General features: G+C 35.7%; 1 protein-coding gene across 1 annotated transcript in view; it reads left to right on the top strand.

The window, feature by feature from the left end:
* The window catches only part of RYR2 (ryanodine receptor 2), a 582,989-nt gene that overhangs the window by 85,491 nt on the left and 472,193 nt on the right, over window positions 1-25,305 (top strand). Inside the window, exons 4-5 of the mRNA XM_052640524.1 lie at window positions 17,926-17,946; window positions 24,042-24,056. Coding sequence (XP_052496484.1) covers window positions 17,926-17,946; window positions 24,042-24,056 — 36 coding nt within the window. The remainder of the gene's footprint in view (window positions 1-17,925; window positions 17,947-24,041; window positions 24,057-25,305) is intronic.

The raw sequence follows: 25,305 nt of genomic DNA, 5'->3' as shown, positions 1-25,305 counted from the left end.
ATGCAGAGCTTTTGATCTGTTGTGTTCACTGGTTTTAGCATGAACACCTAGGACAAAGCATGTAATGAATCAGATAGCCAGTAAATATTTGCTGACTTGAGGCATTAAAAAATAGGTTTTAGAAACCTAAGAATTAAGGGGCTGAAAAGTGCCAACAATTTTGTGCCTACTACTATGGTAGCAGTTTTGAACCTAAGTATAACATTGACTGTTAAGCACAGCTATTTTTCTCCTTGCCCTGCTCTACTCTGAGAGAAAAGAACTCTATTCAGAACAGGAAGTGAGAGTAAACTTTGGGGGTTAGAACAGCATGCATCCGTGTTTGCCCGCCCAGGTCAGGTTAACACGTGTCACAACTTAATTCCTGTTATCCCTCCTTCACTGTCCATAGTGCTCCAGTCCAGGTGAGAAATTATTTGGCCATCCCCTGTTGTGGTATCTTGATGAATCAGATAAAAATTACAAAGCTGTTCCCCAAGGGGGGAAAAAAAGGATAATTTCTACACACACAGAATCTTCCGTATAATTTCGGATTCATGGACTTACTTGGAAATCAAGCAACTCTTTTGACTTGTAGCTGCATAGTAGAATCTATACTTTTTTGCAACTAACCTCAGACCTGTGAGAGCAAAACAGAATCCAGGGGCTGTGTGTAACTTAGAGACCAGATGGACCATCTGGACAAGGAGAGGCCAGTATGGGCAATATGACCAGGTGTGACTTCTGAGATAACAGTGAAGCAATTGTCCCTTAAGACCCGAGCAGAGCTGGGGTCGAGTTCTTTATGGGAATAGGAAACCTTGACACTGTCCTTAGACCATTGACAGAGAACAGAGAGCAGCGCGCCAAAGGCACGCAGAATGGGCTCTGCGTTGTAGGCAGCTGATGTCCATGGTTTTGGAGGCAGTGAGCCTGGTGTGAGATCAGAAGAACCTGCTGAAATCACTGCATGATCTGACATGAGAGAGAAGTGTCCCAGTGAGATGAGACAGTGCAAAGGAAGTGAGAAGTCAGAGATAGATCACAGCAGAGACAATAGAAGAAGTAATTGTCAGCCACAAAATTTAATACTTCATTAGCTGGAGTTACTTGCATCTGTTTGTTCTATAGACTTATGAATAACTATGTTCCAAGTTCTGTGAACAGTAAATGGTTAGGTAGAGCCTAAAGAGCTAAGAATGTTTTTTCCAGAATAGGGCATAAGTGGAATCTGTGCCTTATAAACTATAAATGTTTGAGTGAGGAGGGTGAAGAAATAAAAACAAGATGCCAGAGAAAAGATAAAAACTGGGATTTTGTTTACACACCCATGGCCTGGAGACTGTTTTATTTCTAATGGTATTAGCGTGTCTAACAATTATGAGTAGGAAAGTGAGTGATATTGTGTTATGTATTCATGAGGCATAATCTCTATGCCTCCAGTATGGATTTGAGGTAAATGCTACATAGGTATTTAAATTCAGTAAATTTGTAGTTCGTTTCACCATAAAGAGTTTTTCGTTCCTTTGAAAATTATTCAGGAATTGCTTAGGAAGAAACCTGTGAACAGGGGATTCAGCCAATGATTAGATGACTCTGGTTGTGTTTTGTCAACACAACCAGATTATGGCTTCTTTTTAAGTATTTAACTTGCCTGTAACTGTTGAATGAACTGTTCCCTAAGCAGACTGTTCCTAATTTCATTAATTTAATTGTTGCCAAGTGAACAATCAGTTTTATGAGGGAACTTGAGGTTTTAGTTTCTCTCTCTGTCTAGCTTTAGTTATTGTTTTTTTTCTTAAACTTTTAATTTTATATTGAAGTGTAGCAGATTAATAGTGTTGTGATAGTTTCAGGTAGCCAGCAAAGGGACTCAGCCATACATACGTATGTATGTATCCACCCTCCCAGAAACTCCCCTCCCATCCAGGCTGCCATGTAACATTGAGCAGAGTTCCCTGTGCTGTACATCAGGCCCTTGTTGGTTATCCATTTTAAATGTAGCAATGTGTACATACAATCCCAACTGTATGTACACAAATTGTATGTACCATTTGTACAATCCCAAATTCCTTAACTATCCCTTCTCCTCATCCTTCTTCCCCTGCCCCGTAACCATAAGTGTTGTAAGTCTGTTCCTGTTTTGTAAAGAAGTTCATTGGTATAATTTCCTTTTAGATTTTACATACAAAGGACATAAAATGAATTTACCTTTTTCTGTATGACTTATTTCACTCAGTGTAACAATTTCTAGGTCCATCCGTATTGCTGCAAATGGCATTATGTCATTCTTTTTGATAGCTGAGTAATATTCCACTGAATATATGTACCAGATCTTCTTTATCCATTAGCTAGTTTTTCATACTGTCCGCTCTCTATCTAGGTTGGATTCACTCCCCTAAAAAGCTCTATTTCCCCCTGATACATTTCTCATATTCTTACCACACTTAATTCTTCAACCTGCAGTTCTGCATCTTTCAGAATTTTACCCTGTCCTTCTATGCTTATGTCCAAGAAAGTGTCTTCCTTGAATATTTTCATAATCCTCCCAGCCAGAAGTAATATTTTACTCAGAGATCCATATCACTGGATTTAAAAATTTTTCTTCGTTTCTCTCTCTCATAATAATTTGGTATACATTATATAATTTCTTTACATTAGGATATGTTTTTAATTTCTGAAACTGTTTTTATTTCACTTAATTTTTGAAAGCAATTTCAAATTTACAGAAAAGTGTTTGAAAATGTCCTATAGCCGTTTTCCTTCCCCACATCCCTTATTATAAAATCTTGCATTAATGTGGTACATTTGTTATAACTCACAAATATTACCACCCCAAGTTCATAGTTTACATTAGGGCCAATATTGACAAATCATTATTTAAACTTCACAGTTTATATTACAGTTCACTCTTTGTACTGTACAATCTAAAAATTCTCACGTGGACTTCACTGATGGTCCAGTGGTTAAGACTCTGTGCTAACAATGCACGGGATGAGAGTTTGATCCCTGGTAAGGGAACTGAGATCCCACGTGCCATGCAGCATGGCCAAATTTTTTTTTTAAGTTAATATATTATGCTTTGTATCCACTATTCCTTGTATGAGACAGAATAGTTTCACTACTCTAAAAGTCCCCTGAACTTCACCTTTTCATGCCTTCCTCCCTTCTAACCGCTGATCTTTTTTATTGGCTCCATAGTTTTACATTTTCCATAATGTTATATACTTAGAATCATTCAGTATGCCGCCTTTTCATTCTGGCTTCTTTCACATAGTGAGATGCATTTAATGTTTCTCTATGTCTTTCCTTAGCTCAAGAGCTCATTTCTTTTTATTACTGAGTTGGCATTACTGACTTAATGGACATGAGTTTGAGCAAGTTCTGGGAGATGGTGAAGAACAGGAAAGTCTAGTGTGCTGCAGTCCATTGGGTTGCAAAGATTTGGATACGACTGAACAACTGAACAACAACAATATTCCATCACCTGGATATAGAGTAGCTTGTCTATCTATCTACTGAAGAACATTTTGATTGCTTCTAAGTTTTGGCAATTATGAATAAAGCTGCTATAAACTCATGTGTAGACTTTGATGTAGACATAAGCTTCCAGCTCCTTTGGGTAAATATGAAGGAAAGAGATTGCTGGATCATATGTTAAAATTGTGTTTATTTTTGTGAGACTGCCAAACTGCCTTTTCTAGAGTGTATACCTTGTGGCATTCCAGCTAATAAGTTCCTATTGCTGCATCTCATCATTAGCATTTGGTGGTGTCAGTTTTGGATTTTGGCCATTCTCATAGTTGTGTAGTTCTATCTTACTGTTGTTTTAATTTGAAAGCTCCTGATGACATATGATGTGCACCATCTTTTCGTATACTTACATGCTATCTGATATCTTTTTTGTGAAGTATCTATTGATGATACCTTTTGCCAAATTTTAAATTGGGTTGTTTATTTTCATCCTGTTAAGTTTTTAAATTGAAATATAGTTGATTTACAATGTCATATTAATTTCTACTGTGCAGCAAAGTGATTCAGTTATACGTGTGTGTGTGTGTGTGTGTGCGTGTGTGTGTGTGTGTATGGCTGTTCTGTAGTCACTATGTCATGCCCAGCTGTTTTGTGACCCCATGAACTGTAGCCCGCCAGTTTCTTCTGTCCATGAGATTTTCCAGACAAGAATACTGAAGAGGGTTGTAGTTTCCTTCTCCAGGGGATCTTCCCAACCCAGTGATCAAACCCACATCTCCTGCTTAGCAGGCTGATTCTTTACCACTGAGCCACCAGGGATGCCTATATACACACATGCACATATACATATGTTTCCTTTTCCATATTTTGTTCAATTATGGCTTATCACAGGATGTGAATGTATTTTCCTGTGCTATAAAGTAGAACCTTGTTGTTTATTGATTCTTTATATAATAGTTTGCATCTGCTAATCCCAAACTTCGAATTCATCCCTCCCCATCCCCTCTTCCCCATGGCAACCACAAGTTTGTTCTCTGTGTCTGTGAGTCTGTTTTGTAGATAAGTTCATTAGTGTCAAATTTTGAATTTCACATATTAGGGATATTATGTTTATCTTTCTGTTTGACTTCAGTTAGTATGATATTCCGTAGGTCCATCCATGTTGTTGCAAATGGCATTATTTCATTCTTTTTTTGGGTGAATAGTATTCTATTGTATATCATATTTTTGCATTTTAAGAGTTTTTTGTAGATTTTAAATACCAGAATTTTATAACATATATGTTTTGTACAGTTTTTTTTTCCCACTTGTGAGTTGACTTTTCATTTGGTTGCCAGTGTCTTTCACAGAGAAGATGATTTAATTTTAATGAAGTCCAGCTCAACAATTTTCCTTTCATGGATCATGCTTTTGTCATTATATCTATAAAAGTCATTACCAAACCCAAGGTCACCCAGATAGCCTCCCATGTTATCTTTTAGGAGTTTTATAGTTCATATATTATTTTAAGGCTGTGACCTGTTTAGAGCTCATTTTTGTGAAAGTCTTAAAATCCATATCTAGAATCTTTTTCTTTTCTTTTTTTCATTCTTTCTTTTTTTTTGTATACAGACGTCAAGTTGTTCCAGCACTACTTGATGAAAAGACTGTCCTCTTTTCATTGAATTACCTTTGTGAAAGATACATTGGTTCTATTTGTGTGGGTCTATTTCTGTGCTGTCTGTTCTTTTCTATTGGTCCATTTGTCTGTTCTTACATGAGTACCACACTGTCTTGACTACTGTAACTTTATAGCTAAGTCTTAACATTGGGTAGTGTCAGTTCTCTTACTTTATTCTTCTCCTTGAATGTTGTTTTGGCTTTTCTGGGTCTTTTGTTTTCCCATAGAAGCTTTAGAGTAAGTTTCTGTCAGTATTCACAAAATAACTTGCTGATATTTTGACTGAGATTGCACTGAATTGTTTTGTTTAAATCATTGTATACCCTTTGTTGGAGAAGGCAATGGCACCCCACTCCAGTACCCTTGCCTGGAAGATCCCATGGATGGAGGAGGCTGGAAGGCTGCAGTCCATGGGGTTGCTGAGGGTTGGACACGACTGAGCGACTTCAATTTTACTTTTCACTTTCATGCATTGGAGAAGGAAATGGCAACCCACTCCAGTGTTCTCGCCTGGAGAATCCCAGGGATGGGGGAGCCTGGTGGGCTGCTGTCTATGGGGTCGCACAGAGTCGAACACGACTGAAGTGACTTAGCAGCAGCATACCCTTTGTTATGCCCATCCCTTTTTAAAATAGTAATGCATGTAGAATTTATTTAAGAGTTTATTATTATTCATAGTAGATTCATCCAGAGTTCATTTAAGATTACTGTTTAACTTAATTTTATTTCCCCCTGTGGCTAAGAAGAATGCCCATCATTTTTCATGACTGATGATTCCTTTCCTTGTTTATTGTGATGTCATACATTAAGTTCATACATTCCCAGATGGGTTATTCTAAGCTGAATTATCTGTAACACATGTCTGTCTACTATTATACCAAACCAGTATTGATTTAATCGCTGTATTTTAGGAACATTTTAATATTTAATAAGGTTAGTTTCTTCTCTTTTTCCCCTCACTAATTGTTCATATTCTTCTTAAATATTTATTTTCCCAGATGGATTTACTTGTGGTATTTAATCAAACTTAGTAATTCTGGTAAGAGCTTATGCAGAAGAGAATTACTATATTTCCTTAGCACCCATCAGTTTGAATTTGTTAACATTAAAATTTATGTACACGCCCCATTTTAATATATTCTATGCTTGAAAATGGAGATATTGGTAGTTTTGAGTTAGAGAGTGTATATACTCAGAAAGCAAAGTAAAGAGTATTACAGGAACTTTTCCTATTCTAAAAGAGGAGTAACTTAGGAAGCAGTAGATCTTTGTCTTCTATTACTCAGTTTAAATTTTAAAAGAAAAAAATTTAAACTTCCCAGTGAAAATTCTAAGTCTTTTCCTTATTAGTTGAATATGATATTGTGGGAGATGACCAAGTTTATTGTATAAGTCGGTTTCATTGTTTGATATTATTTGACAAAATAACATTCTGTTTAATACAAAAATAAGAATAAAGACAAGAAATTGGGCTAAAGTATAATTCAGTGCATTATTGGACTTACTTGGTGACTTCATTTGTTTAAATTTATGGTGAGTTTTTCTCCCAAATTGAAGGCAGGAAGAACTTTGTGGTCTTATGTTTAAGAATGAGATGGTATCAGTAATAAATTCTACTAAACATTTAAAGGAGAATTAATACCAATTCTTCTTAAACTCTTCAAAACAATAGAAGGTGAAGAAGAACTAAAGAACCTCTTGATGAAAGTGAAAGAGGAGAGTGAAAAAGTTGGCTTAAAACTCAACAGTCTGAAAATTAATATCATGGCACCTGGTCCCATCACTTCATGGCAAATAGACGGGGAAATAGTGGAAACAGTAACAGACTTTATTTTCTTGGGCTCCAAAATCACTGCAGAAGGTGACTGCAGCCATGAAATTCAAAGATGCTTCCTCTTTGGAAGAAAAGTTGTGACCAACCTAGACAGCATATTAAAAAGCAGAGACATTACGTTGCCAACAAGGGTTCGTCTAGTCAAAGCTATGGTTTTTCCAGTAGTCATGTATGGATGTGAGAGTTGGACTATGAAGAGTGCTGAGCACTGAAGAGTTGATGCTTTTGAAGTGTGGTGTTGGAGAAGACTCTTGAGAGTCCCTTGGACAGCAAAGGGATCCAACCAGTCCATTTTAAAGGAAATCAGTCCTGAATATTCACTGGAAGGACTGATGGTGAAGCTGAAACTCCAATACTCTGGCCACCTGATGCGAAGAACTGACTCATTTGAAAAGACCCAGATGCTGGGTAAGATTGAAGGTGGGAAGAGAAGAGGATGACAGAAGATGAGATGGTTGGATGGCATCACTGACTCAATGGACATGAGTTTGAGTAAACTCCAGGAGTTGGCAATGGACAGGGAGGCCTGCCGCATTGCAGTCCCTGGGTTTACGAAGAGTCAGACGCAACTGAACTGAAACAATAGAAGAGGAGAAATACTTCTAAACATAATCATTGAGGCCAGCATTACCTGAAACCAAAACCAGACAAGAATACCACAAAAAAGAAAATTATAGGTCAATAATGGTCATAGCAAACACCCTCTTCCAACAACACAAGAGAAGACTCTACACATGGACATCACCAGATGGTCAACACCGAAATCAGATTGATTATATTCTATGCAGCCAAAGATGGAGAAGCTCTATACAGTCAACAAAAACAAGACCAGGAGCTGACTGTGGCTCAGATCATGAACTCCTTATTGCCAAATTCAGACTTAAATTGAAGAAAGTAGGGAAAACCACTAGACCATTCAGATATGACCTAAATCAAATCCCTTATGGTTATACAGTGGAAGTGAGAAATAGATTTAAGGGCCTAGATCTGATAGATAGAGTGCCTGATGAACTATGGAATGAGGTTCGTGACATTGTATAGGAGACAGGGATCAAGACCATCCCCATGGAAAAGAAATGCAAAAAAGCAAAATGGCTATCTGAGGAGGCCTTACAAATAGATGTGAAAAGAAGAGAGGTGAAAAGCAAAGGAGAAAAGGAAAGATATAAGCATCTGAATGCAGAGTTCCAAAGAATAGCAAGAAGAGATAAGAAAGCCTTCTTCAGTGATCAGTGCAAAGAAATAGAGGAAAACGACAGAATGGGAAAGACTAGAGATCTCTTCAAGAAAATTAGAGATACCAAAGGAACATTTCATGCAAAGGTGGGCTCAATAAAGAACAGAAACTGTATGGACCTAACAGAAGCAGAAGATATTAAGAAAAGGTGGCAAGAATACACAGAAGAACTGTACAAAAAAGATCTTCACGACCCAGATAATCATGATGATGTGATCACTAATCTAGAGGCAGACATCTTGGAAAGTGAAGTCAAGTGGGCCTTAGAAAGCATCGCTACGAACAGAGCTAGTGGAGGTGATGGAATTCCAGTTGAGCTATTTCAAATCCTGAAAGATGATGCTGTGAAAGTGCTGCACTCAATATGCCAGCACATTTGGAAAACTCAGCAGTGGCCACAGGACTGGAAAAGGTCAGTTTTCATTCCAGTTCCAAAGAAAGGAAATGCAAAGGAATGCTAAAACTACCGCACAATTGCACTCATCTCACATGCTAGTAAAGTAATGCACAAAAAATTCTCCAAGCCAGGCTTCAGCAATACATGAACCGTGAACTCCCTGATGTTCAAGCTAGTTTTAGAAAAGGCAGAGGAACCAGAGATCAAATTGCCAACATCCTCTGGATCATGGAAAAAGCAAGAGAGTTCCAGAAAAACATCTATTTCTGCTTTATTGACTATGCCAAAGCCTTTGACTGTGTGGATCACAATAAACTGTGGAAAATTCTGAAAGAGAAGGGAATACCAGACCACCTGACCTGCCTCTTGAGACATCTGTATGCAGGTCAGGAAGCAACAGTTAGAACTGGACATGGAACAACAGACTGGTTCCAACTCGGAAGAGGAGTACGTCAAGGCTGTATATTGTCACCTTGCTTATTTAACTTCTATGCAGAGTACATCATGAGAAACGCTGGACTGGAAGAAACACCAGCTGGAATCAAGATTGCCGGGAGAAATATCAATAACCTCAGATATTGACACCACCCTTATGGCAGAAAGTGAAGAGGAGCTAAAAAGCCTCTTGATGAAAGTGAAAGAGGAGAGTGAAAAAGTTGGCTTAAAGCTCAACATTCAGAAAACGAAGATCATGGCATCTGGTCCAATCACTTCATGGGAGATAGATGGGGAAACAGTGGAAACAGTGTCAGACTTTATTTTTTGGGCTCCAAAATCACTGCAGATGGTGATTGCAGCTATGAAATTAAAAGATGCTTACTTCTTGGAAGAAAAGTTATGGCCAACCTAGATAGTATATTCAAAAGCAGAGACATTACTTTGCCGATTAAGGTCTGTCTATTCAAGGCTGTGGTTTTTCCAGTGGTCATGTATGGATGTGAGAGTTGGACTGTGAAGAAGGCAGAGCGCCGAAGAATTGATGCTTTTGAACTGTGGTGTTGGAGAAGACTCTTGAGAGTCCCTTGGACTGCAAGGAGATCCAGCCAGTCCATTCTGAAGGAGATCAGCCCTGGGATTTCTTTGGAAGGAATGATGCTGAAGCTGAAACTCCAGTACTTTGGCCACCTCATGGGAAGAGTTGACTCATTGGAAAAGACTCTGATGCTGGGAGGGATTGGGGGCAAGAGGAGAAGGGGACGACTGAGGATGAGGTGGCTGCATGTCATCACGGACTCAATGGATGTGAGTCTGGGTGAACTCCAGGAGATGGTGATGGACAGGGAGGCCTGGCGTGCTGCAATTCATGGGGTCGCAAAGAGTCGGACACGAATGAGTGACTTAACTGAACTGAACTGATCCTCTGATGAATATAGAGGAGAAAAATTCTGTATAAAACTGAATTCAACAATACATTAAAAGGATCAATGCCATGACCAACTGGGATTTTTTTCCAGTGATGCGAGGATGGTTTATCATTCACAAATTAGTTAATGTGATACACCTCATTAACAAGACAAGGGATAAAAATCATGACCGTCTTAACAGAGGCAGAAAGACCATTTGACAAAGTTCAACATCCATTTATGATTGAAAAACTCTCCATAAAGTGGGTGTAGAGGGAGCATAACTCAACTTACTAGAGCGTGTATCTCACAGGTCCACAGCTAACATTATACTCAACAGTGAAAAGCTGAAACCTTTTTCTTTAAGATCAGGAGCAAGACAAGGATACCTACTCTTCCCATGTCCTTTGAACATAGTACTCAAAGTCTTAACCAGAGAAAAAGAAAGGTATGAAATTTGAAAGGAGGAATTAAAAAACTATCACACTTCACAGGTGATGTGATGTTATATAGAGAAATGAATTCAGTAAGCCTGCAGGTTAAGAAAAATCAATATACAAAAATTTGTTGCATTTCTCTACACTAATAGAAACTATCAGAAAGAGAAATTAAAGGAACAGTGCCATTTACAATTGGATTAAAAAGAATAGGAATACATTTAACCACAGTGGTGAAGAGCCTTTACACTGAAAACTATGACATTGGTGAAAGAAATTAAATGAGAAACAAATAAATGGAAAGATATTCTGTGCTTATAGTAATGAAAACAGTATGGTATTAGCAAAAAAAAAATACACGTAGATCAGTGGAACATAGCAGAGAGCCCAGAAATATACCCATACACAGATGGTCAATTGACTTATAACAAAGGTGCCAGTGTAAACAATGGGAAAAGGACAGTCTCTTCAAAATATGGTAGTGAGAAAACTGGACAGAGTCTCACAGAAGAATGAAAAGGGACTACTGTTTTATGCCATGCAGAAAATCAATTGATAATGGTTAAAGACTTGAGGTTCTGTGCCTTGAAACCATAAAACTTTTGCAAGAAAACATAGGCAGTAAGCTTCTTGACATCAGTGTTGGTGAAGGTTTTCTGGATTTAATACCAAAAGCAAAGACCACAAAAGCAAAAATCAACAATTGAAACTGCATCAAACCTAAAAGCTTTCAGACAGAAAAGAAAATCATGAACAGATGAAAACGTAACCAATGAAATAGGAAATATTTGCAAATTACATCTCTGGTAAGGTGTTAATATCCAAATATATAAAGAACACATACAACTCAATAACAAAACGAAGCAATCTGATTAAACCACGGGCAGAGAATCTGAATAGATATTTCCCTAAAGACGTATAAAGGCCAAAGTGTACATAAAATGATGCTCAAGATCTCTAATCATCAGAGAAATGCAAATCGAAATCTAATTTTTTGACTGTTGGATGGATATAATAAAAAAAATCCAATTGTTGACAAGTATGTGGAGAGAAGAGAATCCTTGTGCACTGTTGGTGGGAATGCAAATTCATGCATCCACTGCAGAAAACATTATGGAAGATCCTCGAAAAGCTACAATTGAACTATCCTATGATCCAGCAATTCCACTTCTGGGTATTTATTCAAAGGACGGGAAAATACTAACTTGGAAAGATATGTGTTCCCCATATTTATTACAGCATTATTTTCCGTAGCCAAGACATGGAAACAACCTAAGTGAACACTAGTGGAGGAATTCATAAAGAAATTGTGGTATATGCACACCGTGGAATATTATACAGCCCAAAAGAAACAATTTTTGACAACGTGGATGGACCTTCAAGGGATTATGCTGGAACAAGTGAAACAGAGAAAGATGAAAACTGTATAATTTCACTTTTGGATGGAATCAGAGAAACAAACAGAAAAACTGAACCTGTAGTTCCAGAGAAAAGATTGGTGGTGGCAGGGGCAGGGTATTGGAAGAGGCAAAATGGGTGAAGGTGGTCAAAATATACAACCTTCCGGTTATAAAGTAAGTAATCCCTGGAAATATAATGTACAGCATGTTTGCTATAGTTAATGACACTGGATGCTATATTTAAAAGTTAAGATAGGAGATCCAAAAAATTCTTTTTACAAGAAAAAAATTGTAATATGTGTGATCATGGATATTAACTAGATATATTGTAATGATCATTTCACAATATATGCAAATATCAAATCATTCATTTAATATAAAGTTATGTCAATTATATCTCAGATTTAAAATATTAAAAAAATAAGTACTATTAAAATTCACATTACCATGAAGGAGTCCAGACCCAGATGGCTTCTCTGGTCAATTCTAAAAAATATTTGAATGAGCAGTAATCTTAATCTTAACCTGTTTCAGAATCCTTCTCAACTAATTATAGGATGTCAACATAGCCATGGTCCTAAACCATGAGAAAGATCTTGCCAGAAAAAAGTTGTTATACGTTAATATTCATCAAAGTAATAGACTCAGAAATCCTCTGTAAAATACTAGGAAATCAAATTTATGGATAAATAAAATCTGTAGCATATTATAGCTAACATGGAATTCAAAAGTACTTAATGTATCTGCAAAACCTATTAATGTCTTTGACCATATTAAAAGATGAAAAGGGAAAGATTGTGTATTTTAATTGATAGCTTCAAAACATTTAAACATAATTTGTTGCAAACTTAGTAAATTTGTAAGAAACTCTTTAACCTGATAGAGACTATAAAATGGAAAACCAGTGAAATATTGAATTATGTTAGTAGATTAAAGGAGTGATGGTAGGCACTTTTGGAATTAAAAAGTGTATTTAGCAAAGTTAGAACTCAGTATAAATTTTCAGCTGCCTTTTATTTATTAGCAAAAATAACATAAAAATTTCAAAATGAGTTCACTTATCTTAGTATAATTCCACAATATATGCCTCAGAATAATTATAATGAAAGATATGCAAACCTTTCTATAGAAAATTGAAAAACATTTTGAAGGAAACTAAAGATGACCTAAAATAAAGAGGGATATATGATGTTGGAAGGCAGTATGTTATAAAGATGACAGTTCTCTCTGAGTTTATCAGTTAACCAGTGCAATCAAAATCAAAATCCCAACAGGTTTTTGTGTGTGTGTGTGTGCATGAAAATTTGTAAGTTTGTTCTCATATTACAGGAAATAAAGAGGGTCAATATTAACAAATATAATGTTGAAGAACAAAATTGGAGCCTTTGGCTACCAGATATCAAAAATGATTTTGATGGAATAGTGGTTACGACAGGAATAGAAAAATAGGCCAGAATAGAATAGAGTTCATCAGTACCTCTACAGGTTAGTAACTTGACTTATTACGGAGGTGGCAGTGCAGTGTAGTGGGCTCAAGAATTATCTTTTTGTTAAAGATAATCAGGTCAGTTGAATAGCTAAATGAAGGGAACATGAATCTAAATTCTCTCCATAGTACCATATACTCCCCAAATCAATACCAAATAGATGGTAGGTCTCAGGTAAGAGTTAAGATAATAAATTGTCTCAAAAATAATGTAGAAGGGTCTTTTCAGGACAAAAAGCACCAGCAATGAAGGAACAGATTCAGAAATTATGCCCAAACTAAGAATGTCTGTCCTCAGAGTTACCATTAAAAAATGGAAAAGACAGGACCCAGATGTGGAGAGGATATTTGGAAAGTATCAACAGTTCTGACAAATCATTAAGAACAAAAGCAGATCGACTAATGGCAAAAAATGGGTAAAAGACCTGAACAAATGTTTCACAATGGAGATATTCCAGATTTCCGAAGCATATGAAAAAGTGCTTCATCATATGTCAGGGAAATGCAGCTGAAAACTGTGATGAGATATCCCATTCCCCAGAAGAGCTAAAATTGAAAAGACTAGTAATACCAAGTATTGGCAAGACGGGGAGCAAGTGAAACTAATATACTTCTGATGAGAATTAAATGCATGCCACCATTTTGGAAATCTCTTTGGCTGTATCAACTATAGCTAAACATTTATAAATCCATGATCAAGAAATTCCATTCTTGGTATATACCAGTGGATATATATATATATATTCCTATATTCACCAAAATATATGTACAAGAATGTTCACCACAAAATTTTTTTGTAATAGGCCCAAGCAGGAAACAACCCAAATGTTCAACTGTTAGGTGAGTCAAAGTCACTAAGATATCTGACTCTCTGCGACCCCATGAACTATACAGTGTATGGAATTGTCCAGGTCAGAATACTGGAGTGGGTAGCCATTCTCTTCTCCAGGGGATCTTCCCAACCCAGGGATAGAACCCAGGCCTCCGCATTGCAGGTGGTTTCTTTAACAGCTGAGCCACAAGGGAAGCGCATTCAACTGTTGAATGGGTAAATAAATTGTGACATATTCATATGGTGGAATATTATAAGCAGAGAAAATGAATTACTTACCAATACATGCCACACCATGGTGTATCTTAGAGACCTATTGACAGCTAAAGAAGCTAGATAAGAGAACACAGGCTGTATTTCCAAATTAGAAAAATAATCAATGGTGATAGAATAGTAGTTGCCTTTGGAGAGGGCATGAAGGCAGTGTCTAGGTTGTAGGTTCTGTCCTATTATTAGATCTGGGTGATGATTACATGGGTTTGTTTATTTACTTGAAGTTTTATAAAGTTATGTATTTTATGAAATAAAGTTTTATGAAGTTATATATTCAGGATTTATATATTTTTCTGAATTTGTTATATTTATGAAAAATGTGGGCCCTCCAAACTGTAATTTTACTTTAAAAAATGGGAATGACTGTATTGTCTTTTGAATCCTTGAAAACACTGTGCAAATTATTCATGTTCTTCTTCTCAATCTTAATAATAAACATGTGCAGTGGAGAATTATTTATAGGGTAGTTTTTTGTTTTACACGTTTGTCTATTTTTAAAAAGGGGAATGGATTGCAGGCATGTATTAAATATTTCAAATACTTTTTCTTATGTTATGCCTTGATATTAAAAATGTTATATTCATGATGGATGTTTTATTGTTGTGTTGTAATTATCTAGGTGAACTTTATCTAGGTGAAAAAGCAGACCTACTGTTTGAATAACTGAAACTAAGTAAAATATTTGATATAATAAGAATCTCTAGGTTCATTTTATATTCTCTTATCTTGATGTTAACACATTGTATTTAGGTGACACTTAACCACAAGAAATACCGGGTGAAAACTTCCAAATTAGATGGAGACTAAAAGTTTGAAGCAAAAGAGAAGCAAAAAAATGAGGTATCTTGGTACTGGCATACAGAGAAGTGCTTATGAGAATGCGACTTTGAAGTTAAAACCCCGATTTCAAGATCAAATCCAGTCGTTTTTTTCCAACAACTTTGTTGTTGTTGAGGAAAATTTGTAACACATTTGCATGTCATTTGTTTCCTCATATATAAAATGCAGGCAGTAAGATTGCATGTAAAGTGTTTAGCTCAAAGTCTGGTACATAGTAACTTCTAACTATATGACCTATCAGTTTAATAATAATAACATTTTTTTACCTTAAACAGTAAAATAAGTTAAGCAACTTGGAAGAAACAACCAAATTTGTTTTTGTGGATTATTGAATAGTTCATATTTATGTACCCTAATTTATAATTTATATGTCCATTAAACATATATAAAATTATTGAAACATGCTAATTGTACATATTGAATAAAATATGAATACAGAAATGGAGATGTCATGTGGATGTTTCAGCTTTTGTATGATTCTATTATATTCTTAACTTATGTCCTTTTTGCTAAATCAAGCTGTTCCTTAAATGACTGTTTTATTTTCTTTAATGGAAATTTTGTTTTTATTTGAAAATAAGATTGCTCATTTTTGGTCTTAAAATATGTAAGGCAGCTTTCTACAGATGGTAAGATATTTATTTTCTCTAAATTAATGGAGTTGACACATTAAAAAAAATCCCACATACTTGGATAAAAAATTATTGGAATACTCATTTATCTTATGTGCTTAATGGATTTGGTAATTGTTTAAACTATAAAATTGGTCCAGTTCATTGTGCGCTTTATATTTTCCTTCCTTGATGAGCTACATATAAATCATTCTATTTTTCACTGTTAATAGGCATTTAATTAAATAGTTCTTATTAACATTCATAAATGTCATGAAATCTCTCTGCATCACTTATGCATAGTTACAACTTTTGCACTTTATCAGTCTTTTAACTCTGGATCATTTGTCTTATCTTTTATGTTTAGCTGAAATTTCACCTCCAGCACATGCTGTTGCTATGCCTTTCTTTGACTATTTGGATACTGAGTCTGATATATTATTGCTAACTAATTCCTGCTTCTTAAGAGACTTTTTCTGTTTTATAATATAGATCTTTAAAGACCATTTATTACTAATAACTAGTAACTATGACTTTGATTACAGGTTCTCTTTCTTCTAGAAAAATCCCACAGCCCTTTATGCTGATGCAAATATGTGTGTGTGTGTATGTTAAAACTGAGATGTGAAAATAATGATGGGATAATGCAGTGTCTTTGTTAATCATTGAAAAATATGACATATCCTATTTTCCTGGTAAACATGAAAGGGAAATCATTTCACATTTCCTTATTTTTCATGAAAGGAATAAATATAAGAATTTATTCTTTTAAAGGTAGAAAAGTGAGTAATAATTACATTATACTTGTCATGATTAGATTGCTTTCCTGTGACTCAGGATGTAAAGAAATATATTCATTATTCTAATAGGTTTCATGCTTCAAATAAGGGCTTGAATTTTAGATAACAGCTAAATATCTTGAAAGTATATAGTGAAAACCAGGACTTTCCATTCAGTAAAGTGTTCTTTCTTAAATGACAATGTATTCTTAAGTTCAGAGGTTGGGAGTAGGCTTAGAAGAGATTTTTCTGAAGATGAGGTAAATTACTGAAGAAGCCAAAATGCTCTGTTACAAGCAATCTGTTGAATTTATTGAATTTCACTGGGCCTTCAAAACAATCCTACCTGTATACTTAGGTTGATATTTTTATATCACTATATAACATTTAAAAATATTTAGTATGTATGTGAATATTATGCACATTTCCTTCTTGAAGCTTGTTTACTAAGGAATGGAGGTTCTTAGTTATGGCAAATATTCCTGCCTAGATAGTGTGAGCTTTTGACTCAATTAATGAATTTTCTAAGGAAAAAATTGCAGATAAACTTAAATGAATGAGGAGTTTGAAGCACACCTCAAGTTTCACTGATTACCAATCATATGTGCTAAAGAAGGGAGGTTGGTTATGGAAACAACCTTTAAGGTGAGAGTGTTAAGATTTTAAAATTCTGATAGATTGAGCAGGAGAAGGCAGTTTTTGTTAACATATGGCTTTGTGATTTGTTCTGTTTTACACTTTGGATATAATTATATTCACTTATTTTTTAAAGAGGCATATAATGGTTATGAGACTAACATACATTCATTAATAAATATGTTTTAAGTAATATTTTGATGCAGTTTCAGAATTATTTGGCAGCATATACCATTTGTTATATTGTAAATTTTTAATAAGAGTGGAAAGATCTGGCTAAGAGAAATTTTATTATATCAGAGATGTATAGTTAGATGCTGTGTTTCTAAATGGATCTTTTTTATTAAATAGATTCTTTTAGTTAGAGGAGAATAGTGGTTCCTGAATCAAAGGTTTGTAGGTTTGAGAATGTGATAAATGTTCACGTTTGCTTTTGAATATATTAGGTTATTTTTATTTCATGTACCTGGTACATATTCAGCCCAATGCCTTTTGAAGTTCTGATAACTAAATTAATTGAAATTTTTTTGTTTGTTTGAGATTAAATGCCATAAATTGAAAGTTTGAATACTGTTACCTGTCCTTCAGAATTGGAGATAGGTTTTGGTGCACGGACACATTTCAGTTTATTTAAGTGACACTAATTAAAACCTTGCTAGCTATTTATTTATTTGCTTATTATTTATCTTGGCTTTTTCTTTCCACAGAAGGTTGATGTGGAAAAATGGGTATGTGTTTTCTAAGAGATTGTGATCTGAATGGCTGCATGTCTGCTGTTGCCTCTAATCTTTTTGTTTGGCTTCCTGGTGTGGCTGGTACTATTAATATTTAAAGTAACTGCTATGTTGTAATTAATACATATTTTACCAGTCTTCAGTTGGAACTTTCTAAATTTCTAGTTTTATTTCTTCGAAAATGGGATCTATTCAAATATTCTCTATTACTAGAACATTCATTTCAGTTCAGTCACTCAGTCGTGTTTGACTCTTTTTGACCCCATGAACTGCAGCCACCCCAGGTTTCCCTGGCCATCACCAACTCTACCTGAGCTTGCTCAAACTCACGTCCATCGAGTTGGTGATGCCGTCCAACCATCTCATCCTCTGTGAGTCCCTTCTCCTCCTGCCTTTAATCTTTGCGAGCATCCGGGTCTTTTCCAGTGAGTCTATTCTTCGCATCAAGTGGCTAAAGTACTGGAGTTTCAGCTTCAGCATCAGTCCTTCCAGTGAATATTTAGGACTGATCTCCTTAAGGATGGACTGGTTGGATCTCCTTGCTGTCCAAGGGATTCTCAAGAGTCTTCTCCAACACCACAGTTCAAAAGCATCAACTCTTCAGCGCTCAGCCCTCTTCATAGTCCAGCTCTTACAACCATACATGACTACTGGAAAAACCATAGCTTTGACTAGATGGACTTTTGTCTGAAAACAAATGTCTCTTTGCTCTTTTTTCATTTATTTCAGCCCTTTATTTAAGGGACGTTTTGTTTATTAAATTTACCATTTCCTTGATGATGACACCCTTGTGTGGATTTTGGAGAACTACTAATTCAATGTTATAACTCTGGAAATAATTTTAATTCTTCATCTGTTTCTTCATAACTAGTCTATTACTAATTTTGTTCAATCCTTTCCTTTTGAAATGTCTTCTCTTCTTTGTCTGTAGTTAAAATTCTGATCAAATTCTTATCTTGGAAATGGAAGCCTGTTTCTTTCTAACCACGTGTGTTTCACCTTTTTGTGCTCCTTCCCCAAGATCAGCCATCCTAAGATAAGTCCCTCTCTCATCTTTTTATCCCTTCACTTACATTTCAGTATTTCTTTGCTGTATCCAAACCAGTATTTCTTAAACCAACCACTCAAGCAACTTTAATTCCTTTGGAAATAGAGTGTGTAAATGAATAAAACCCCTTTTTACTATCATCTGGAAGTATTCCCATTTTTCCTCTGTGCATTTGGTTGCTTTCTTGATCCTGCCTTGTTGTGTAGTTTTTCTCTCTCATTTTCATAATAATTTCTCATCTCAAAATTTATTCTTGGTATGTTTATTTGCAAACCTTTAAGTTAGTGGTTGCTTTCTAGTTCCCTGGAGAAGGAAATGGCAACCCACTCCAGTATTCTTGCCTGGAGAATCTCATGGATGGAGGAGCCTGGGGGGCTACAGTCCCCGGGGTCACAAAGAGTCAGACACGACTGAGCGACTTAACTTTCTAGTTATGAGAAAGTATTGGAGATAACACTGGGCTGACAGCCATGCCACTTAGTTTTGCCAGTGAATCAATTTGTAACTTACGTGTAGGTCTCAGTAAATGTCAGATTTGAGTTATTTCTTTCTTTGAAAACCCACAGAGGTCAAATCGTATGCACTTGCTCTAGGAATTTTGAAAGTCTGCTGTCACAGGTAGAATTTGTTCCCTTTTTCTGTCACTTGAAGAATAACAGAAAACAATTGAACCCTCTGCCTACCAGCCTGCTTCGGGGTTCCTTCTGCTGTCCGCTTGGGTTAAATTAAGAAGGGTTCCAGGGCCTTTCTCATAGATACTCCACAGCCATTTCAAGTCAATTCTTTAGCACTCAGCTTTCTTTATAGTCCAACTCTCACATCCATACATGACCACTGGAAAAACCATAGCCTTGACTAGATGGACCTTTGTTGGCAAAGCAATGTCTCTGCTTTTTAATATGGTGTCTAGGTTTATCATAGCTTTTCTTCCAAGGAGCAAGTGTTTTTCAATTTCATGGCTAGAGTCACCATCTGCAGTGATTTTGGAGCCCAAGAAACTAAAGTCTGTCACTGTTTCCCCATCTATTTGCCATGAAGTGATGGGACTGGATGCCATGGTCTTTGTTTTTTGAATGTTGAGTTTTAAGCCAACTTTTCCCTCTTCTCTTTCATCTTCATCAAGAGGCTCTTTAATTCCTCTTCACATTCTGCCATCAGGGTGGAATCATCTACATGTCTGAGGTTATTGATATTTCTCCTGGCAATCTTGATTCCAGCTTGTGCTTCATCCCACCTGGCATTTCTGTGTACTCTGCATAGAAGTTAAAGAAGCTGGGTGACAATATACAGCCTTGATGTACTCCTTTCCTAGCTTGGAACCAGTTCCATGTCCAGTTCTAACTGTTGCTTCATACAGATTTCTCTGTATGTTGCTGCATACAGATTTCTCTTGAGGCAGGTAAGGTGTTTTGGTATTCCCATCTTTTGAAGAATTTTCTGAAGTTTGTTGTGATCTACACAGTTGAAGGCTTTATTGTAGTCAATAAAGCAGAAATATATGTTTTTCTGGAACTCTCTTGCTTTTTTGGTGAGCCAACGGATATTGGCAATTTAATCGCTAGTTCCTCTGCCCTTTCTAAAACCAGCTTGAACATCTGGAAGTTCACAGTGCATGTACTGTTGAAGCCTGGCTTGGAGAATTTTGAGCATTACTTTGCTAGCGTGTGAGATGAGTGCAATTGTGAGACAGTTTGAACTTTCCTTGGCATTGCCTTTCTTTGAGATTGAAATGAAAACTGACCTTTTCCAGTCCTGTGACCACTGCTGACTTTTCCAAATGTGCTGGCATATTGAGTGCAGCACTTTCACAGCATCATCTTTCAGGATTTGAAACAGCTCAACTCAAATTCCATCTTCTCCACTAGCTTTGTAGTGATGCTTCCTGAGGCCCACTTAACTTCGCATTCCAGGATATCTGGCTCTGGGTGAATGATCATCTGGGTCGTGAAGATCTTTTTTGTATAGTTCTTCTGTGTATTCTTGCCACCTCTTCTTAATATCTTCTGCTTCTGTTAGGTCCATACCATTTCTGTCCTTTATTGTGCCCATCTTTGCATGAAATGTTCCCTTGGTAGCTCTAATTTTCTTGAAGAGATCTCTCTACTCATCTTTCCCATTCTATTTATTTCCTCATTTCTTTTCACTGATCACTGAGGAAGGCTTTCTTATCTCTGCTTGCTGTTCTTTGGAACTCTGCATTCAGATGGGTGCATCTTTCCTTTTCTCCTTGCCTTTAGCTTCTCTTCTTTTCTCAGCTATTCGTAAGCCTTCCTCAGACAACCATTTGCCTTCTTGCTTTTCTTTTTCTTGGGGATGGTCTTGATCATTGCTTCCTCTACAATGTCATGAACCTCCATCCTTCAGGCACTCCTTTATCAGATTTAAGCCCTTGAATCTGTTTGTCAGTTCCGCTTTATATTCCTGTGTTAATTTTGTTGCTAATCCCTTACCTGTGTAATTTTTAAGAAGACACCTCAGTAAAGGTTCTTTTAGAACTTCTAATAAAAGTCCATTTATAGAGGTGTTAAGTTTTATAATCAGTTATCATCTCACAAAACTAAAATAAGAGTTAAAAATAATCCAGTGTTGAGGTGAAAGGCATAATTATGGTGGAAAAGCTCTGTACATCACTGTTTCTTTTTGTATCAGTAACAGATTGAATATAATTATGCATTCTCTTGAACTCTGATATTTGATTGCAATTTTTAGAATAAAGTATTGCTGTTTGATTTGTTTTTCTGCTTGTAATCATTGGCATATGCTAAGAAAACCCCTTAGGGCTTTTAGATCTATTAGATCAAGTTTCATAAGCTTATAGATCAAAGGCTCCTGCTTATTTTTATCATCCATTAGATTCCCAGGGCAATATTTGTTTGAGTTAAAATGTAAGAATTGCTCTTTCTTTTCCTGGTTTTCATGTTAATGTAGCATAATGGGAGGATGGAATATGTCCCCATCTCTTGCTCACACTTGACTCTTCATCTGACTTGTCCATTCTGGAGTAATTAAACTAAACCTGAGGCACTGAATTGCTGCCACTTGGAATTTTACCCTGAAGAACTAAAATTTCCCTCTTTATGTTTCTGTGTGAATTGATTTTCATCCTCAAATTTCTTCTAAGAGAGAAAGCACCATGCCTGGCCTCTGTCTTTACAGTTGTCCATCTCCATATGTTGTCTAATATTTTATTTCTTAAATAAGTACACTTACTGCATGCATGAAAACGATAATTCTTTTCACCTAAATTAGAGCTATTTGTTTCAGTATTATCATTCATGAGTTTTTTTTTCTCCTATCATTTTCAACTTGTAAGGAATTTTTATTTTTATTCTTTTTCTGTTGCTTTTTATCACACTTATGCCACTGACATTGAGATTAAAATAATATATTTGTCCTTTATATTTTAATGTGTTTTACTTTCTTTCTTGCCCTGAATGATCCCTTTTGGATATCTCATAAAGAAATAAGCCAAATGAACCAATAGATGATTTGTACAAAAAGTTAATGTTAGTAATGCCAGAAATAACCTTTCATGTTCTTATCTTTTGAAAATAATGTGTGTCTGTTACATCTGTTCTTCTTTCTCTTTGTATGATGACAATTTTAGCTTTTGCTTATTTACAGGGTTCATTTTTATTTACTCATTTATACAGATTACTCTCTTCCCTGGCTTGCTCATGCTGCCTTGACACACAGCTAAAAATTATGACGAGCAGACTTCAGAAACAATTCTGAAGTAGTTCAACCTAAATAACTGACAAAAACAAGCTGAGACCAATTTTGAAAGAAATATCCCCAAAACTTAGGTAAATTAAAAACCCAAAAATCTCATGAGGAAAGTATCTATTACAAACCGTGTTTTGTAACATGGTTTTGAAGTTTTTCCCTTGAATTAGGACTTAAAATGATTTTTTGTAATTCCTCAGTGATATTCTATATCACTGGTGATCATTTGTAGGCATGTGATTAGTCAGTTTCAACATGGAAAATAAATTCCAGATATTATTTACTATGAATATTAACTACAAAAATGTAACTATACAGGCTGTGTTTTCTGAGATGAGAATGAAAGGGTTCTTTACAGTTTTTCCTTAAAATTATAATACTGAAAATGAAAGAATCAATCATGATAGAATTGCCATTTAGTCATACGCATATTACTCTGTATGTTTCAGGGAAGCAAGTGTGGTATTTAACATCTGTGTTAGAAAACTCTCCCTTGTTTTCTTTAAAACTAATGTGGATATGTGTGTGTTTTCCTCTGTAGGACTTACATGCTCCTGGCAACTAGATTTTGCCCTAAGTTGTCAAATATAATATTTTTCCTTCTTCACTTTTTTTCATCTGTGTATCTCTCCCAGGAATAAGAAGTCAAAGAAACTTTATGAGTCTTAAGAAAAAGAAAGGAATATATGTACATGTTATATTTTGTAGATGAAAAAGGGCTGTTATAATATAAATCATTAGAGGTGGCTGAGTCAAGAGAAAAAGAAAAATTGCGTGACTTTTTTCTCTGAATTTCACATATAGTAATATGCAGTGCCTAAGGAATTGCTTTTGGTCATTTTTTGCATGAAATATGGGCAGCCCATCACAGCATATTAATTGATTGTCTACTGTACCTGTTTCTAATCCACTATTTTACTCGAGTTAGCTGAGTTGCTGTTTATATTACTGCATTTTTATGTAACAGATGAAAAAAAAATCTAGACCATGTTCAGAGTATAATTTTAAGAGTATACCTTTTTTGAGATGCTTAGAAATGTTGAAAACTGAATCACGCATTAAAGTCAAACAGCATGTTTTCACGGAAAAAGAATGAACTAATCTAGAAACATTAAAAGAGAGTTTGGCTTGCTACAGCTTTTCTCTAGCATGTAGTTGATACTGAGTTTTGTTGTGATGACACAGTGGATATTTTTTGCCTATTATTCATGTTACCCCACTTACAACAATGTAGTCTTTATAAATTGGAGGTTTTTAAATGTCTTTGAAATAATGTGTATTTAATATTTTCTCTTTTTTCCTTATGCCCCTACAGAAATTCATGATGAAGGTAAGACATTGGATTTTCTCCTGGACGTGTATTACTCTGTATGTTTAATGTTTGGTTGGTCACATTTGTTTAATTTTTAGATTTGTGGCTTTTTTTCTTCACTTTTTCAAGTTTAAAAAAATTAAACCAAACTTTTGAACTTTAAATCTAAGTAAGTACATCCCACATTTAGATTTTTCAAAAATGGCATTTGATATCTTTGGGTCACATTGTGACGTATTAGGTCTTACTTAGCCAATGTCAGGAATTTCTTCCATTGAAGCAGTTGTTTTTTCTACAGCTCTCCATTTAGAATTTTTACTGTGGGGGCTGTATAGACTGTTACATGTTTATACACTATTGCATGAATGTAATAGGAAATTCATACACTGGAAAATTACAAGTGACACCAAGAAACTCCTAGTGAATTACTTACTCCAGGAGAAGTGAAAATAACTCAACCTTGTATTTATTTATTTATTTATGGCTGTGCTGGGTCTTGGCTGCTACATGAGCTTTCTCTAGTTGCAGCGAGGGGGGCTACTGTCTAGCTGCAGTGCATGGACTTCTCATTGCAGTGGCTTCTGTTGTTGTAGAGCACAGGCTCTGGGGCACACAGATTTCAGTAGCTGTGGCATTGGGCTCAGTTACCCCTGGACTCTGTAGCACAGACTCTTGAGCACAGGCTCAGTAATTGTGGTGCATTGGCTAAGTTGCTCTGTGGCATGTGGGATCTTCACAGATCAAGGATGGACCTGATATCTCCTGGCCTGGCAGGCAGATTCTTTTCCACTGAACCACCAGGGGAGCCCCTCAGCTTCTTTTTATTCCTCTATCAAATTAGAAATATGAAAACATTTTAAAAAGAGACAAACTAAAATTGCAGAGTAAAATCCATGGTCGTGTCATTGAAGGACACATGTAGGGGAAAAAGTGGAACAGCAGAATGTTGTTGTTTGAGGCAAAATGTAGAAATGTTTTCATTTTTATATACCTACCACATTTCCCTATAACTTTAACAAAATTTATTTTTATCCTAAAAGCTGAGGAACAGTGTATAGAGAAGCTGTGTTCAGGTAATGAAGGCTTCATATATTTTGAGATGTTAAAAGAATATCACTTCAAAAGATGGAAACTCTGAAAAGTATGAAATTAAAATTCTGAATGTAGATTTAAATGGTTGCTTAGAAAAAAAGAAAGCAAAGTATCCGTGTCTGTCTGTGGAGTTACATTCTTATTTAACAAAACTGTGAAGGGGGCATTCTGTTGA

The sequence above is a fragment of the Budorcas taxicolor genome, chromosome 5, assembly GCF_023091745.1.
Source record: "Budorcas taxicolor isolate Tak-1 chromosome 5, Takin1.1, whole genome shotgun sequence".
NCBI lineage: Eukaryota > Metazoa > Chordata > Mammalia > Artiodactyla > Bovidae > Budorcas > Budorcas taxicolor.
The sequence above is the reverse complement of the archived record's forward strand: the minus strand, read 5'-3'. Positions and strand labels throughout refer to the sequence as shown.